Source organism: Globicephala melas, chromosome 21 (genome assembly GCF_963455315.2).
Source record: "Globicephala melas chromosome 21, mGloMel1.2, whole genome shotgun sequence".
NCBI lineage: Eukaryota > Metazoa > Chordata > Mammalia > Artiodactyla > Delphinidae > Globicephala > Globicephala melas.
Window position 1 is genome coordinate 6,017,980 of NC_083334.1, and position 18,005 is coordinate 6,035,984.

An 18,005-nucleotide genomic window follows, 5' to 3' on the forward strand; every position below is an offset into this window, starting at 1 on the left:
TAATCTGTGGATATTTGCTAGTTTGTCTTCTTGTGAGGGAGACTGAAGTCAGGAACGATTTATATAACCATCTCAATAACCAAAAATAGATACTGATGTCAGAAGGCAGGACCTACTGTCTAATGGAAAAATTACTTTCAGAGACCATAGGCTGCCCCTCCAATCGCTTTGCATCCCAGAGTACAAAGGTCTGGGGGTTAGAATGATTTCAAAAGAGGGGCCACCTGCTGTCTGGTGCCACCTCACATTACGGACTCTCTCCCTGCAGCTGTGGTCCTCAGCAGCCCCAGGTACAGCTCCAGAAGTCCTTGATGTGGTGTGTGCTGTGCACAGCAAAGCTGTGGGTGCATGGCTGCCTCTGCCTAGATTTCAGAAGATGCTCTAGAGAGCTGTGGGTCCCAGGCAGAGAACTGCTGCTGAGGCGTGATCACCACTGACAGCCCCCCTTTAGGGCAAAGCCCAGTGGAGCCATATGCGCATGGTTCCCCCAAACTCCAGGCATGCAATTATAGCTCAGGAGAGCGGCCCATGTACCCTTCAATGCAGGGAGCTGTGGGGGCGGGGCTGCTTGGAGCCTCGGAGGCCCCAGCCCTGCCCAGGAGTGTCTGGAGAATGGGACCTACGCCTGGATCTCTTGACTGCACTCCAGACTCTCATAAAGGCCTTTCCATCCGTGTATAGTTGTTAAATTAGCCTTTGTGTGAGAAGAGGGGGTCTGGGACCTGCTGTTCTGCAGGTGTGCTTCCTGGAATATTTATGACGATCCTCTCTATTCAGATATTCCTATTCTAGTGTTTAAAGTCTGAACAAAAGAATTGGAAGCGTGAAACACACACACACACACACACACACACAGTGTCTCCCACAGAAGTTAGCCAACATGTTGAATTATTAAAGCAAGTGTGGCATGTCCAACTGTCAAAAGGATTTAGACAGGATGCTAAGGACTGATGTAAATTAAGTATAAGAAGGATATTTTTATTAAAAAGGATGAAAAAATGCCAGAGACAAGACTTTATTACTGTACATGACTAACTAAAAGGTATTTGTAGGGAGACAGACACAAGTCAGGAGATTATTCTATATTTGGCAAGAGAAAAAAGAGAAGAACTATGACGAATACATCAGTGTTTCCAGAGTCTTTTGGAACACACCATGAGGTTGCTTCTTCTAGGGACTAGAGAGTCTGCTCATCCTGTTTTGATAGCACTTGTAATGTAGTCGAAGCCTGCTGTTCTTTCAAGGTTTTGAAATCTTTCCTACGTACCTGTAAGGGTTTTGCTATTCTCTTATAATCCCCCATCCGCACCCCTGAACTGTGATTGCATCTCATTAGGATAACAGTCTTTCAGGTATTTTTTCCTTAGTTATTTAAGACATCATGTTTCCATGATAAATCAGGAAAACAAGCGGACTTGCCAGCAAATTCCGAATTCTAGATAACAGGTGCCATGGTGTTTTAAATGAGCTAAAGCCAGATTGAGGACCTCTTCTGAGCTCTGAGACTCACGAGCGCTCACAGGCAGCTAGTCTAAGCTGAGGCGCCCAATTCTGCGGAGTCCAGGTATAGATCAGTAATATAGGGGCGAGATTGACTTGGTAGAGAGTCCCGGTTTCCCACCTGTATCCAAAAAGGACATAGTCTTTGTAAACTAAACGCAACTCAGGTGAGGTGCTTATATCTATATTCTCGCCAGATGGTGGAGATGAGGTAGGGAGGGAGAAATGAAAGCAAACCATCAAGCTGTCTCACCACTTACACACTTAATTCCTTACCTACATATACCTCTGCTGTTTTAAGGTCAATTTTGCCCTAAATCGAGTAAAGATTATACCAAATTATTATGGGAAATGTCCATACTCTGAGAATCAAAAAAAAAAAACAACATAAAGACTTCATAAATACTGCATTATAGGAAGAGAGAAAGGGAGTCTTCACTACCAGAACACATTTCCTTAATCATCGAGGTTTTATATATGACTGAAAAGTAAGACTCCTTCTAAGAACTGCTTTGAGGTATATAGTTTACTCAAGTCCTAAGAACATTCAGGAAAGGAAAGTGAGACCTTATGACACTAGGGAGGAAGATGAAGTTGTAGCGGAAGTTGTGAAGTATCAAAAATCTATTTAAAAGGGGTATTGACAGCGTACCCTTGGAAGAGGTTACTATGTTTTTTACAGTAAAATGTTTAGGTTCTATAAAAGGGAATTATTTGTGTTGAGGAGTAAAATATTGAGAATCTCTAAATGATCACAATGTTTCCTCATAGCAGTAGAATATCAAAATCTTTTTTGTTGTTGTTGTTGTTGAGGTTTTATTTGTTAGGGTACTTACTTCTGTTGGTCTTCAACCTTTCATTCTCCTTGTTTTCATCTCTTTCCAGTTATCTGCCATGCAGTTACAATCCTTACATATCATCCCAGATTATTTCCTCTTGCCTGATTCCAATTTTCTCCCCTTTCCCTGTTTACATCTCCTCCCCTCCCTGATATTTTCTAGATTTCTTCTATATTTGACCTTTGCATTTCCTTTGTACTCTCTGTATGTCTATTTAATTATGTTGCATATAACTATATTTTCATCTTTGCAACTTGGTTAATCTTTTGATCTTTCTGTGACAAATTTTTTAAAAATTTGTCAAATAAATGGGCTTTCTTACCTCTAAAGAGATTGTTTGGATCTGAAAATGAGTCACAAAGAAGTAGTGTCTGGGTAGATTTTAAATCAATATGTATTTATTTATTTTTCTTGACAAGGGATAATAGAAGTTGATAATAAAGCTAGCAGTGTTTAATATGTGTATTTTAAATTTTTAGATACAAAGACGTTTCCTTTTGATGTTTTTCCAAGTTTCATTTCAATTTATGCTTAATGGGTGGTTGATAATCTGAATAGATAATGGACGTTGGAATTGGCAGAAGAATCCACCACTGGCGACAGCATTTCCACCGTCTTCGGTAGGCACCAATTATATCCTGTTATCTTGCAGGTGTCTCTTCTGCAAAGGCCAGAGAGATTGAAACAGTGGTTTTCAGCAGAGGCCAAACCACTTCTTACTGCAGAAGAAGAGTCAGTGAGATCATTAGTCCATGAATGGAATATAAACCTGTAAACTTAAGCATGAGAGTAGAAGAGTTCTAGGAAGAGCATTTCTACATGGAGAAAAGAAGCTGGACAAAGGGTCCATTCAGTTGCTTCATCACATTCACTGACTCCTTTTTACCCAACAGCCAAAATATTAACAAACCCCTTCCTCCTTTTCTTATATGTTTTTGGCATTTTGTTAATTTAGTCTTCAAAAATAACTTTGGTAAATGTCAAAGTGAAACAACGAGGGGATGGACAAAATATATGTTCTAAATACACCGGTGTCTTTATTATTTTAATCCTTTATATGGATCTTCAACCAATATTTGCCAGATGTCTTCTATTCACCAGGCATTTTTCTTTGTACTAGCAATAGAACAGCGGAAATGGCAGAAATATTCTCACAGCACTTATATTCAGTGAGGAAAATCTGACCATACAAAAATAGAATGATAAGGTAATTTCAGAAAGTAATAAGTGGTCAGAACACAATAATACAATAATGGGCCAGATATAGTCTGGAGGGTGGAGTTGATAAAATGGACCGAGAAAGGCTTTCTGAGGGTACAGCATTTGAGCTGAGATGTGAATGCTGAAAATGAGATAGACAAGCAGATACCCACGTGAGGGTATGACAGGCATGTAGAATAGCAGGAGCAAGGTCCCTTGCTTAGTTTACTTGAAGGACAGAAAGACCTGTGTGGATGGAGCATATTGGGAAAAAAATAAGTTTGATGAGAAATGAGGTGACTTTGGTTAAACAGGATCAAGATCAGATCCATCCATCCATCCATCCAGAAGCTTCCATCAGCTTCTATGTGCTCGTTCTTTTCTTAAAATGTTTAGCATTTCCGGACTTCCCTGGTGGTCCAGTGGTAAAGAATACGCCTTCCAATGCAGGGGACGCGGGTTCGATCCCTGGTCAGAGAACGAAGATCCCACATGCCGTGGGGCAACTGAGCCCATGCGCCACAACTACAGAGCCCACGCGCCCTGGATCCTGCGTGCCACAACTAGAGAAGAGAAAACCTGCACGCGACAACGAGAGAAGCCCACGTGCCTCAACAAAAGATCCCGCCTGCCTCAACGAAGATCCCGCCTGCCACAACTAAGACCCGATGCAGCCAAAAATAAATAAATAAATAAATAATAAATCTTAAAAAAAAAAAAGAAAAGTTTAACATTTCACCTCCTCTTTCCTTTAGATAAGGGGTAGGGGAGGATTTCAGGAAAAAAGAGCCTGTGGGTACTCAGTCGTGGTACAGGTTTATTCTAAACAAATAGAAAACCTCTCAATCTCTTCATGCTTCAATGAGCTCAGAAAGAAGAAGTTATTTTTTCTTTCCAAATGTAGATGTGATCTACCTAACTCAAAGGACGGAGAAGTTTTCATCATGGAGTGTATCAGTTAGAGGAAAAGTAAGTTTGTGGACATTCTAAATAATCCTTTCAATTGTATCTAAAAAGTAAAGGGTATTAGAAAGCTGAAAATTGGTCATTGTGTCCAGACCATTTTATCCTCCAGATGACTTGTATGGTAGAAAAGCTAATTTAATAAATAACTCTCTAGTGGTAGAGCTGATGCCACAGTCCTCAACATAAACTGGCCTTCCAGTAGAAAATCCGCCTAAAACAAGAGTTAGGAAACGGACAGTTAATAGCTTCACTTTGGACTCATCTGTGTGTTGAGAATTTGCATAGTGTCAAGGTTTTACCACTCAAGAAATAACTCAAGGTCCATTTAATAATTATGGGGTCTATGAATAAGATAGTTTTTGGTGTCATCACATCAGTTTTATTTATATTTGCCTATCGAGGCCATTCCTAGCTAAGAATAATAAGTCAGTAGTTTTAGATTAAAATTTGGTGATGATGTTCCTGTTCACTGTGACAGAATGACGTAGACAATATACCCACTTAATCAAGTAACTTAAATGTGTATCTGAAGGGGAGAATGGAAAAGAAAATCAACATTGACACCTGAGAAACATTATTTTTTAACTAGGAAGAGGACGATATTGCCTTAACCAAGTTAAAGTTTGTCTGAACACAAAAATCCATGTAGTGTCTCGTAGTACAATATCAACCTCGATCTCACGAAGGTCAGAAAGAAAAAAAGAACGTCCACGGTCGGCACTACATGAACATAGCTCTGACATGTTTGAACCACGCCAAAAGTCATAAGGAGGAAAGTCAGTGAGGGCTTGAGCCTGCTGTGTTTCCTCTCCTTCTGTAACTCCCCAGACGCCATTGGAATGGTATAAGTAGCATTTTGAGAGAATCTATAGGGGTGCCAGAAATCTATAGGGGTGCCAGAAATCCCCGGGTACCATCAATGTATCAGAAACCGAGAAATAACTGAAAGATGCAAACCAAACATGATCAGGTTGAAAGAAAGATTTAAACTTTGCCAAGATTACAGGTTCAATGCTCTCAAATGACTGCTGTTATAGAAAAAATAGACCCTAGAGAATATCTTTGAAATTTTTCTGTTCTTGAAAATGGTAGGGCAATTTCCTGAAATACTCCCTTCTTCAAGGAGAAAAGTCTGTGAACTGAAGCTTGAGCAGTAGGCCCTCTGTATTGGTCAGCTTGGTGAGTGCAGGGCTTTCCGGAAGGTCAGTGCTATCGTCACCCGTCCTAATGGGAGACTGACTCGGGCTTGCCACATTACCAGTTGGTTAAGACTGGAACCCAGGAACTGAGACAAAGAGGGAAGAGGTTTCAGAGCAGTAGCTTTGGTTGGTAGCAGAGACACATTGTCAAATGAGACTGTAAGAAAATGGCAGGCTGAGTATAAGCAATGAATTCATTATGAAAGAAGATCAGGAAGGCCAGACGCCATTGAGTACAAGTTAATGGAATAAATAACATACTTGGATCCTCAGGGACTATTGGAGTCGCCCATGTGAGCAAAGAATTATGTTCCTGCCCTGACAAAGAGAGCAAGCTGGGTAATTTGTAGATCACAGTTTTTAAGAGCCCCTCAGAGATCTGGGTTCTCAAAGAAAGCTAGTTAACTAAAATCCAAAGTCATAAAGTCCTACTAAAATGGAGGGGGCGTGACATCACAAAGGGAACGGTGTATGTCTTTCGGGCACCTCTCAAAGGTCTTATCTTTATTCTCAGAACATGCTAGCTTCCATTTCCAGACTATCTTCAACTTCTTCTGAAGTTTCACAGACTCTTCTCTCTATAGGATTCTGGAAAATGACAAAACAAGTCACAGCTCATATTGTCCTCACGTGAAATAACACAAATGGAAAAAAAGAGCCATTTGCACTCTTGCTTGCTACAAATACTTAGCATATATACACTTGACCAGACACTGTGTCACTGGATCGGAGATGGAAGCATTGCCTGTTAGTGTGAACCACGTTTTCTTCCAGATAAGGATTCATTTTCTCGCCAATAAACTTGACCTTCAAAATAATGATTTGGGGTCACTCCAGCATACTGTTACACATAGGGGACTGAAAATGGTAAATGCAGTAAAGTTTCCATGGAGGTGTATTTCCACACACACACACACACACACACATACATATATATATGTATATCTCCCATTTCCTTCACTCCTCAGCTCTTGGTCACCATGATTCTACTCAATATTTCTATTGAGTTTAACTGTTTTAGAGTCCACATGTAAGTGAAATCATGCAGTATTTATCTTTCTCATTTCACTTAGCATAATGTCTCCACTTTCATCCACCTTGTTGCAAATATATATGTATATCAAATCATCATGTTGTACACCCTAAATACATACAACGTTTATTTGACAATAAGGCTGGAAAAAACTTGTTAAAAAAAACGCAAAAAACCTTATGACCTGATTTTAGTCACAACATTACGATGTTGAAAGGGGACCTCATTTTGTTCCTGTCCAAATCTCAGAAACAAAGAAACACAAAACCAAACATTCTCATCACTGTGTTTCCTTTCTTGGTGAATGCCCTTTTACTTTATTCAGGAACCCAGTGCACCCATTTATGCATTAAATATAGTCAGTTATAGCTCTTCCGTATTCCTTTCACTTGTCACCTTCTCTTAACCCAGAGTTTGCCGTCCAGTTGTTCTGTCTCAGCTCAGTCCCAGTGATCATTCCCTTCCAGGCCGCCCCTTCCTGTCTGTCTTCTTCGTTGCCCAAAGACAGGTGTCTAAACTCAGACGAGTTTGTCCATTCCATTATGAGGACAAGCCAATGTATACAGCCCCTCCTACCTTAGCATGTGCCGTCAGGGCTCTCATGGGCGCCTCTGATTCTCCTCACCAGACTGCGGGCGTGATCGCTTCAGCTAACATCACTGTGCTGTAATCCACCACCATCAGTATACCGTGGTCATCACATCTCGGCGTCTTTCCTCATGTTATTTATTTGTCTGAATTCCCCTCCACTCTCATCTCTAGTCCTCAGATTCACCTCACAAATCATTTTTCATTTATAAATATATACAATCATGATTTCTTTTGTAAAGTTGGTGTTATGTTGTGGGTTTTTTGTTTATACTTTGACTAATTTCACAAAAAGAATTAGTCCTCTTTCTCTGTAACCCCGTGTTTCCAAATAGTCATGCTTTAACTTTTCACTTATTTTGGTATAATCATTTTTCCTATGTTTGTCTCTTCCCATAAAACTTTAAGATCCTTGTGAGTAGTTATGTGGCTTACGTGTGTTTTAGACCTGAAACTCAGAAAAGTGACTGGAAGATAGTATATTCAGATATAAGCTGACTGACAAATAACTTTATTGAAAACTGAATAAGCAGATATTTTCAAATGACCATTTGGGGTTGAAAAGTTAGAGGTGAAACTGCAAATTGGGAATCTCTTCCACAGGGGACTCAGAAGGAGGGATCAAAGTAAAAGATGAAGACATATAAGCAAAGAAAAGGAATAGGTGGGCCATGGGCTGGAAGCAGCAGAAGAGAAGAAGGAAGAAGGTCGCCTCTGGACTGCTTGAGTCTCAGAGCTCAATAGATATAGATAGATTATAGATGATTGATAGATACAATAGATAATAAATAATAGATGATAAATGATAGATATAGATAGATAGGTAGATACAGATAGATAGATACAGATATATAGGAGCTGAAATGTCTCTTACAGAGACATTTCTCATGGAGTATTCATTGTTTTTCCTTCTCCCAACAATCAGCATAAAGTTGAAAAAAACCATCATGTGTTTGTTTATCACAGGGAATACTCTTGAACTAATGATTGCTTCATATTTCTTTATTCTTTCTCTTTCCCTCATTCTCCCATTCTGTTCTCTCATTCATTCTCTCTCCCGCCCATCCCCTCCCCCGGTCTCCCAACCCCATCTCTCTCTCTTACACACACACAAACTCGCACACATAATTGTATGCAAGGTAGATAGGGTCACTTCCACGGCTACTTTAAATGTTGTTATACATTTATCTTTTTAACATATGGCTGGAAAAGACCTGAAATACAATTGTAACACCCTCATGATCCTCCCACCTGAACTTGTGCCCTATTAAAGCATGTTTGCTAGAGGACAGATGCGTACGTGTATTATTCGCTATCTGTTGCTATATAGCGTATTACCAAGAGTCAGTAGCTTAAAACAGTAAGCAGTTACTAACGTAATTTATGTGGTGAGACAGATAAGTGTCTCTGGCTCAAGAGCTCTTACAAGGTTGCTGTAAAATTGGGGGCCTGACTGGAGGTTCATCTGAAGGCTGGGGTGCAAAGGAATCTGCTTCCAAGCTCACTCACTCACTCATGCAGTTGTTCACAGGCTTCACGTCTTCACTGGCCATTTGCTAACGTCATCAGTCCCCTGCCACATGGGTCTTCCCATAAAGGAACCCAGCAGACCATGCGGATATCCTAAATCTGTGGGAAACGCATAACACTAACTCCTGCTTTCTCATCCATTGAGTTACCACCACATTGCATACTTTTGTCCCTGGAGATTTCCTGTGGAAGACTGAGTTATTCTCTTTCTGTTAGACTCCACTAATCATGAACAAACCACAGGTCCAGGGAGCATCATAAAAGGCCATGGATCTGCCATGCTCAGTGACCCCAGGCCCCGACCATGTTGATGACGCTTCCCTTCAGCTGCCGTTCATCCATGAGACTCCATGTGCTTCTCTCCATGCTCCTCTTTTTGACTCTCTTATCCCCAGGTAAGGTGGTGGCTGATTACCTGGGTCTGCAGTTTAGACGGCTATTGGGCAGGTCAGACAAGACCCTGGAATCAGTCTTACAGATTTGTAAACCTCGTATCAACAGCTTCCCTGGGATTACAATGGGGGAGGAGAGGAAAGAGACCTTTCCTTTGCCATTAGCCAAATTGCCTGATGAGGTCACATTCCGCTTTATCCTTACTTTGTGTCTTGGGATGCCTAGGTGAGGCACAGCAATTTATTTGTAGGCAGGTAGATCTGAAAGGATTGGATTTCATCAGCATCTATCATTTTATCTATTCAGTAGGTCGGAAAAAGAAATGGACAGAGTCTTATCAACAGGGGTTAGTGCTAAGGGGTGTCCTGGGGAACTCTGTCCTGTAGGTGTTTGTCTCCTTAAGGAATGGAGATATCAGCATAACGAGTACAACTCTCGCTATGGGAGAGGCATGTCCATAATTGTAGGAGTAGGGTGAGCATTTTTAAAATCCAAACTAGACACTTTTGGAAAGTGAAAGAAGCAGTCTTTTTGTTGTTGTTGTTGTTGTTGTTGCGGTACGCGGGCCTCTCACTGTTATGGCCTCTCCCGCTGCGGAGCACAGGCTCCGGATGCACAGGCCCAGCGGCCATGGCTCACGGGCCCAGCCGCTCCGTGGCATGTGGAATCCTTCCGGACCAGGGCACAAACCTGTGTCGCCTGCATCGGCAGGCAGACTCAACCACTGCGCCACCAGGGCAGCCTAAAGAAGCAGTCTTATAACTGTATCAGAACTAAGGCATAAACCAGAACTGTCTCATCTAAACTGGCCACTGGGCCACTCTATGTAAATGGCACAGACCCAGAATAGGGTTTCAGAAAGAGGATTACGGTTCCCAGGGAGGGGTTACTGAGAAGATCAAGTGCTGGTCCACAGTCTAGGAAGGGATTCTCACGTTAAATAGCAGTCGCACGGCATAGGTACCCCAACATAAATCTAGTCGCGCAAAAGGAGGCAAGAAGGAGGAAAACACATTTTGGAATACTGACGCATGAGTTCTGTAGGAAGAAAATGACTGGGCTGGGAAATGGAGACAGCAACACAAAATGGGATACTCTGTGATCATGGACGCTTAGGGCTAAGACTGTCAATTAAAAACTATCAGGCTCAAACTCGTCATTTTTAGATAAGATGACTGAGGTCCACAGAAGTACTTCACAATCTATAATTTAAGTATTCATACCTGCATCTGAAAACAACATGTCACGGTTGAGGAGGTTGATAGTCAATTCTGTAGAAAGAGTTTAAATAGTTTGTAGGTCATGTAAGACTAGCTGGTAGCAGTGGGAGCAAACATATTAAGAAGACACATATTGGACACAGTGATCTCTGCATTTCTTTTTTCATTAAAGAGGAATTTGTTTAGAGTATACTAACTGTCAGGCTCTGCTCTAAATTTCCTATTGGCTATCGTATGATTTCAATGAAGACTATGACTAGAACAGAGAAAACTTTCCTGCTTGAATGGTGCTTCCAATGCTAACCTTTATGTTGTTCACATGCTGGTATTCTTTAACCTCTACTCAATTTACTTGCACTCTAAGGACAGACTGACTCAAGTGGCGTGGATTCATTTCCTCTTGACAGAACGGGCCATTAACAAGTCAGACCTATGTGGGCGTCTCCATGCCCCCTGACCAGGGAGGAGCTCTGAGAAAGAGGTTAGGACACGGGGAGGGGGAAGGGTAAGCTGGGACGAAGTGAGAGAGTGGCACGGACACATATACACTCCCAAACATAAAATAGATAGCTAGTGGGAAGCAGCCGCATAGCACAGGGAGATCAGCCTGGTGCTTTGTGACCACCTAGAGGGGTGGGATAGGGAGGGTGGGAGGGACACGCAAGAGGGAAGAGATATGGGGATATATGTATACGTATAGCTGATTCACTTTGTTATACAGCAGAAACTAACACAACACTGTAAAGCAATTATACTCCAATAAAGATGTTGAAAAAAGAAAAACTGGAGGGCAAGTACTATTACAGTTTTAAGAACAACGTAACTTGAAATAAAATATATAAATATGCTGTCAAAATCTAAAGACTTGATAGAAATGGCTCTAAAATTCATGTCTATAATTAGCCATAATATTAAGTAATACAGAACTTTTCCCTATCATTTGCTACTGTTTTAACTTTAAGATATAAGGAAAGAATTATCTATTTTTATTTGGGAAAAACATTTTTACATTTTACATTGTCTTACGTAATAATTCCACGTTATATAAGAGTAATGTTAGCTTATCTGATCAGTAAACCAGTATAAGGAGTATTTTCATTATTTCCTTTCTAGTTATTAAAATGTTTTTGAATTACTTTATACTTTCTTATTTCAATTTTCATTTGTTATTAAATTACAGTTACATGCATTATTATCAAACATACTTATCTGTGCTATTTTAAAATTGTTCAGGATCCTGAGAGGACTCATATGTAGTCAGTTCTTCTTTATGTCATGTGGAAAATAGAAACTGAGTTATATTTCACATTTATAATGTTTAGAATTGAAAGCGTTTGTAGATTTTACCTTAAAAATTGCTGTTTTAGGTGCGCTATAGTCTTAATGTATTTTTACTGCTTGATCTGTCAGTTGTGAGTGAGGAGATGTCGTCTGTATTACTCTTTGTCAATTTATGGTTGGGTAACTAGACGTGTTACCTAGATGTGTTATCTAGGATGATAATAGCAGCAGTAACCGTAGCAACGACAGGAGAAACAATAGTAGTAGCAGTTCTATCAGTCAGGATCCAGTCAATTAGAATATACTAGTATTTTGGACAAAGGGGATTTATGTCAGGATTTGTTCAAAGAGAATGCTGAGGGAACCCAGAAATAACTGCAGGAAGTAGATAACACCACTCAGTGGGACAACAAAACGGAAGCAACCAGGAGCCTGGGAAGGAGTCCTGTGACCCTCAGGCCTCGGAGGAGGGGCATGCAGTGCAGCTGTGACTGGTGCCTCTGCAGCTCTAAGGGGAGGCCTTTCAGGGTCAGCCCTCAGATCTATGAGGAAGGGGCATCAACTAGCTGTTGCTGGCATCTGTTTGAGGACATGATGAAATTGGTCCTGGAGTGCCATGAGAAGGTGGACCCTGGGGCCGACCGTTTCTTCTGGATGCAACCTGTCATTGCTGTAGCAGCAGTGACAGGAACAAAAATGAGGAAGGAAGTCCCTCCCCCTTCTCCAAGCTCTACATCCCCCTGTAGTGCCTGTCATTAAAGCCAATTGGCAAAGGAGTCTGGGAAATGTAATTTGCACAGTCCTGGTCCCAGCATCACTGGAGAGCATAGTATCAAGGAAATTGGAACAAAGAGACATTGGGGGAAGTGACGCCACAGTGGGTGCAATGTTATAAAGGTTGAGCAGTCAGATTTTCTTTGATGTGCAGATGTTTCAAGTGATTATGTTGTAAACGCATTTGTAATTTCCTTGACAGATTTTTTTTAAAGTATACATAGTTTAGATTCCTACTTTTAAAATATTTATTTATTTATTTGGTTGCACTTGTTGCTAGGGCAAAATACAAAGAGAAGTATGGAACTGGGAATGAATTAAGTCAGATTCGTTCAGGCAATGGGATCTGATGCTAATTGGGTGAGAAGGTGGTTAGGCACTGAAAAAGATGGAGAAGCAAAAACAGGAGAGAAACAATATGTAAGAATGAAAAATATCACCAATTATGCTGGAGTGTCTGAGAATTACTTTCACATGCTGCATGTCCATGAATTAAACGCACACCATTCTGAAGGATAGTTATGGGAGTGGGTGGATGCCTCACACCTATTTAGGGCTTTCCTAGGAAGGCTACAACATGCTCTTGAGACAAGATATTTATCCTTTTCTGGGTTTTGGTTCTTACCATTTTGTCAAAGCCTGTAGCAGAGTTTTTTCAATCTCAGCACTACTGACATTTTGGGTCAGATAATTCTTTGTCTTGAAGGTCATTTCTGTCATTGTAGGATGTTTAGTAACATCCTTGGTCTCCATCCACTAGGTGCCAGTAGCATATTTCTGGTTGTCACAACTGAAAGTATCTCTAGACATTGCCAATTATGTGCCGGGGGCAAAAGCATCTCCAGTTGAGAACTCTGGCTTATAGCATCTGTATCCTCATGCAGGGTTTGTTTTTCTTCTAGCCATTTGGACCAATCCTTAGGGCTAAGTTTTGGCTGTAGGGTCATCAGGTGGTAGCTGACATTGAATGAACCCAGGAAACAGTTTGGGTTATATGAATACATCAGGAGCAGAGCCAGAGGGGATTTTTTTCCATCGCCCAGTATCAGTGCCCACTGTTTTATACTTTGAACTATAAGAGAGGGTGATGTAGGCTTTTCTGCATGACTGGACCTCCTCCAGATTTTTACCTGTCCCTGTAGTGGTGCCAGGCCTCAAAGGTACAGGAAAGGTATGGGGGTGGAAGCTGTGGTTACTCTGGAAGGCCGTGTTCTGGGTGGAGAAATATAGCAGGTTCTTGTAAGTGAACTCTATCCTGACATTCAAGCTTAACGAAAAGAAGACACAAGCTATTAGAAGTCAGATAAAGGGAGCAATAAAAGCAGAAGACAGGAACAGAATTGATATTTGTACTGTCTTTTAAGTCAGATTTATTGAGATGTCTCACACAACAGACATCTGAATTTTATTCCTTAAAAATTAGCTCAATTCTATGAGATTTAAAAAATCCATATAGTTGTATAACCAACACCACAGTCAATACATAGAACAGTTCTATTACCTACAAAATTCCCCTCACATCCTTTTGTGGTCAACGTCTCCTGTTCCTAGCCCCTGACAATGTCTTATCTTTCTGTCCCTGTAGTTTGTCTTTTCTTCTTTCTTATTTATTTCTTCTTAAGTGAGTTTTGTTAGTTTGTTTCTTTAAAAGAATTTGCCTATTTTCATTGATCTTGTTGGATTTATGGACATATGGTTATGCCTAATAATGCCTGGTTATTCATCTTATATCTGTAGGATATGATGTCCTTTCTTTCATGGCTGGCATTGGTAATCTGTTTTCTTTTTGTCTATCTCTCTCAGATCAGAATGGTAAGACATTTATAAATTTTATTCATCTTTTCAAAGAACCGATTTTTGATTTCTTTTTTGTTCTCTATTGATTTTCTGTTTAACTTCTTTTATTATTTACATTAATCTCTTGCTTTTCTTGTTTTAGATTTAATTTGCTCTTCTTTGATGATATAAGCATTTGGATACTATACATTTATTTCAAAATGCTACTGGAGCTTTATTCCACACAGTTTGTTATGTTGTATTTTTATTTTTACTCAATTCAAATGCTTATTCATTTTTATCCAGAAGTGTGTTGTTTAATTTCCAAATATATGGGAATTTTCTAGGTACTGAGTGTTGATTTCTGGTTTAATTCTAATAAGGTCACAGAGCATATTTTATATGATTTGGATAATTTTATGTCTATCAAGACTTGTTTTGTGGCCCAGAATACAGTTTATATTGGTAAGTGCACACTTAGAAAGAATGTTTATTCTGCTGTTGTTGTGGGAAGTTTTTAAACAATATTAATTAGATTGTTTGTTGTTAGTATTGTCCAGGTCTTTTATATACTTACTGAATTTTTGTCCTCTTATTTTATTGATTACTGAAAAAGAAATGATTTTTATTGAGATGTAAGTGACATACAACATTATATTTCAGGTATACAACATAATGATTCAATATATGTATATATTGGGAAGTGATCACCACAATAAGTCTAATTAACATCCATCACAGTGCATGGCTACAAACTTTTTCCTTGTGATGAGAACTTTAAGATCTACTCTCTTATCAACTTATCTACTCTCTTATCAAGCATGCAGTACAGTATTATTAGCTATAGTCACCCATGCTGTACGTTACGTCCCTAGGACTTATTTATTTATTTATTTATTTATTTTTGCGTTACGCAGGCCTCTCACTGTTGTGGCCTCTCCCGTTGCAGAGCACAGGCTCTGGAGGCACAGGCTCAGTGGCCATGGCCCGCGGGCCCAGCCGCTCCGCGGCATGTGGGATCCTCCCGGACCGGGGCACGAACCCATGTCCCCTGCATCGGCAGGCGGACTCTCAACCACTGCGCCACCAGGGAAGCCCTAGGACTTATTTATTTTATAACTGGAAGTTTGTATCTTTTGACCGTTTCACCCTTTTTACCCACCCCCAACCCCTTGACTCTAGTGACAACCAGTCTGTTCTTTGTATCTATGAGTTTGTTGTTTTTTTGGTTTGATTTTTCTTTTGGATTCCACATATAAATGAGATCATACAGTATTTAACTTATTGCACATAGCATAATGCCATCAAGGTCCATCCATGTTGCCACAAATGGCAGGATTTCATTCTTTTCTATGGCTTAATAATATTTCATCATATATATAATGTGTATCACATTTTCCTTATTCATTCATCTATAAGTGGACAAAGGTTTTTTCCATGTCTTGATTATTGTGAATAATGCAATGAACATGGGGGTGCAAATATATTTCTTTTTTTTTTTTAACATCTTTATTGGGGTATAATTGCTTTACAATGGTGTGTTAGTTTCTGCTTTATAACAAAGTGAATCAGTCATACATAAACATATGTTCCCATATGTCTTCCCTCTTGCGTCTCCCTCCCTCCCACCCTCCCTATCCCACCCCTCCAGGCTGTCACAACAAATATATTTCTGAGTTAGTGTTTCTGTTTCCTTAAAATAAACCCCAGAAGCAGAATTATTGTATCATATGGTAGTTTTATTTTTAAAATAGTCTTTGCACATGAAATAACCTTATATATAGAAAACCCTAAAAGACTCCATGAATAAATGTTAGAACTAATAAATGAATTAAGTAAAGTTTCAGGATACAAAATCAACATACAAAACTTAGTTGCATTTCTATATGTTAAAAATGAACTATCTGAAAAATTAAGAAAACAATTTTATTTGTGATAACATCAAAAACAATAAAAGACTTATAAGTAAATTTAACCAAAGAATTGAAACACCTATACACTGAAAATATAAGACAACAATGAAAGAAATTGAAGAAGATACAAATAAATGAAAAGATGTCCCAGAATAATTAATATTCTTAAAATATCCATGCTACTGAAAGCAATCTACAAATTTTGTGCAATTCCCGTCAAAATTCCAATGGCATTTTTCACAGAAAAAGAAAAAACAAATTCTAAAGTTCATATAGAACCACAGCAGAACCTGAATAGCCAAAGCCATCAGCTAGAAGAACAAAGCTGGAGCATCACAACTTCCTAATTTTAAACTGTATTACAAAGCTATATTAATCAAAACAGCATGTTATTGGCATAAAACAAACACGTAGACCGATAGAATAGAATCAAGAGCCTAGAAATGAACCCGCATATATATGGTCAACTAATATTTGACAAGGGAGTCAAGACTCCTCAATGGGGAAATGATAGTCTCTTTAATAAATGGTGTTGGGAAACATGCATTGGGCATATACATACACACAGAATGGAATATTGTTCAGTTATGAAAAAAAGAAGGAAATCCTATCATTTGCAGCAACGTAGACGAACTTTGAGAACATATGCTAACTGAAGTAAGTCAGACAGAGAAAGACAAATACCATATGATCTCATTTATATGTGGAATCTAAAAAAAATCCAAACTCGTAGAAACCGCAGGTAGATTGGTGGTTGCAGGGAGTGAGGTTGGGGTGAATGGGTGAAGGTGGTCAAAAGGTACAAGCTTCCAGCTGTAAGATGAATAAGTTCTGGAGATCTAATATACAGCCTGGTATATATAGTTAACAGTAAGTAATTTATTGTGTAACTGAAAGTTGATAAGAGAGTAGATCTTAAAAGTTTGCACCAGGCTTCTCTGGTGGCTCAGTGGTTGAGAGTCCGCCTGCCGATGCAGGGGACATGGGTTCGTGCCCCAGTCTGGGAAGATCCCACATGCCGCGGAGTGGCTGGGCCTGTGAGCCATGGCCGCTGAGCCTGTGCGTCCGGAGCCTGTGCTCCGCAACGGGAGAGGCCACAGCAGTGAGAGGCCCACGTACCGCAAAAAAAAAAAGTTTGCACCACACACAAAAAATTTCTAACTATCTGAGGTGATGGAAGTGTTAGATAACCTTATTGTGGTAACCATTTTGTGATAAATATGTATATTAAAAAATCGGACAAAGGACCAGAATAGACGTTTTTCCAAAGAAGTCATACAAAAGGCTAATCCGTATGTGAAAAATTGCTCAACATTACTATTCATCAGGGAAATGCAAGTCAAAACCACAGTGAGATACCATCCCACACCTGTTAGGATGGCTGTTGTCAAAAGATAAAAGAGAAGAAGTGTTGGTGAGAATGTGGAAAAAAGGGAACCCGGAGGACTGGCTTTGAAAAGGGTGTGAGAATTGTCTTTTATCGGGGTGTTGCTCTGTCCACACTCAGCTTGCTGGCGAAATCTGGGAAATCCGATTATGCAGGTTTCCTGTGATCGGCCCTTTTGAGAGGGAGGGAGACCCCACAAGCCTGCATGGAATGAAGTCGTGCATTTTCCAAGTGGGGAAGGAGAGTAGTGTCCCCAGATGAAGGGTGGAGGGCTGCCCGGGTCAGGCAAAAACCGTAGGTAAGAAAAAAGGCCCCCCACCCAACCTGGAGCTCATCCAGGCCGTATAGAGAGATGGAGACCAAACCACGACCAAGTGAAAATACATCGTACGAATTCCTAAACTAG

The 18,005-nt window shown here is 40.0% G+C and overlaps 1 protein-coding gene across 1 annotated transcript; it reads right to left on the reverse strand.

Annotated features, from left to right (window-relative positions):
• Positions 1-2,854: 2,854 nt before the first annotated feature.
• On the reverse strand, positions 2,855-17,985 carry LOC115867520 (beta-defensin 109-like). The gene is given in 4 exon segments (XM_030883745.1): positions 2,855-2,981; positions 2,983-3,058; positions 13,654-13,790; positions 17,924-17,985. Coding segments are annotated over 4 exon segments (402 nt in total).
• Between the last annotated feature and the right edge of the window lie 20 nt (positions 17,986-18,005).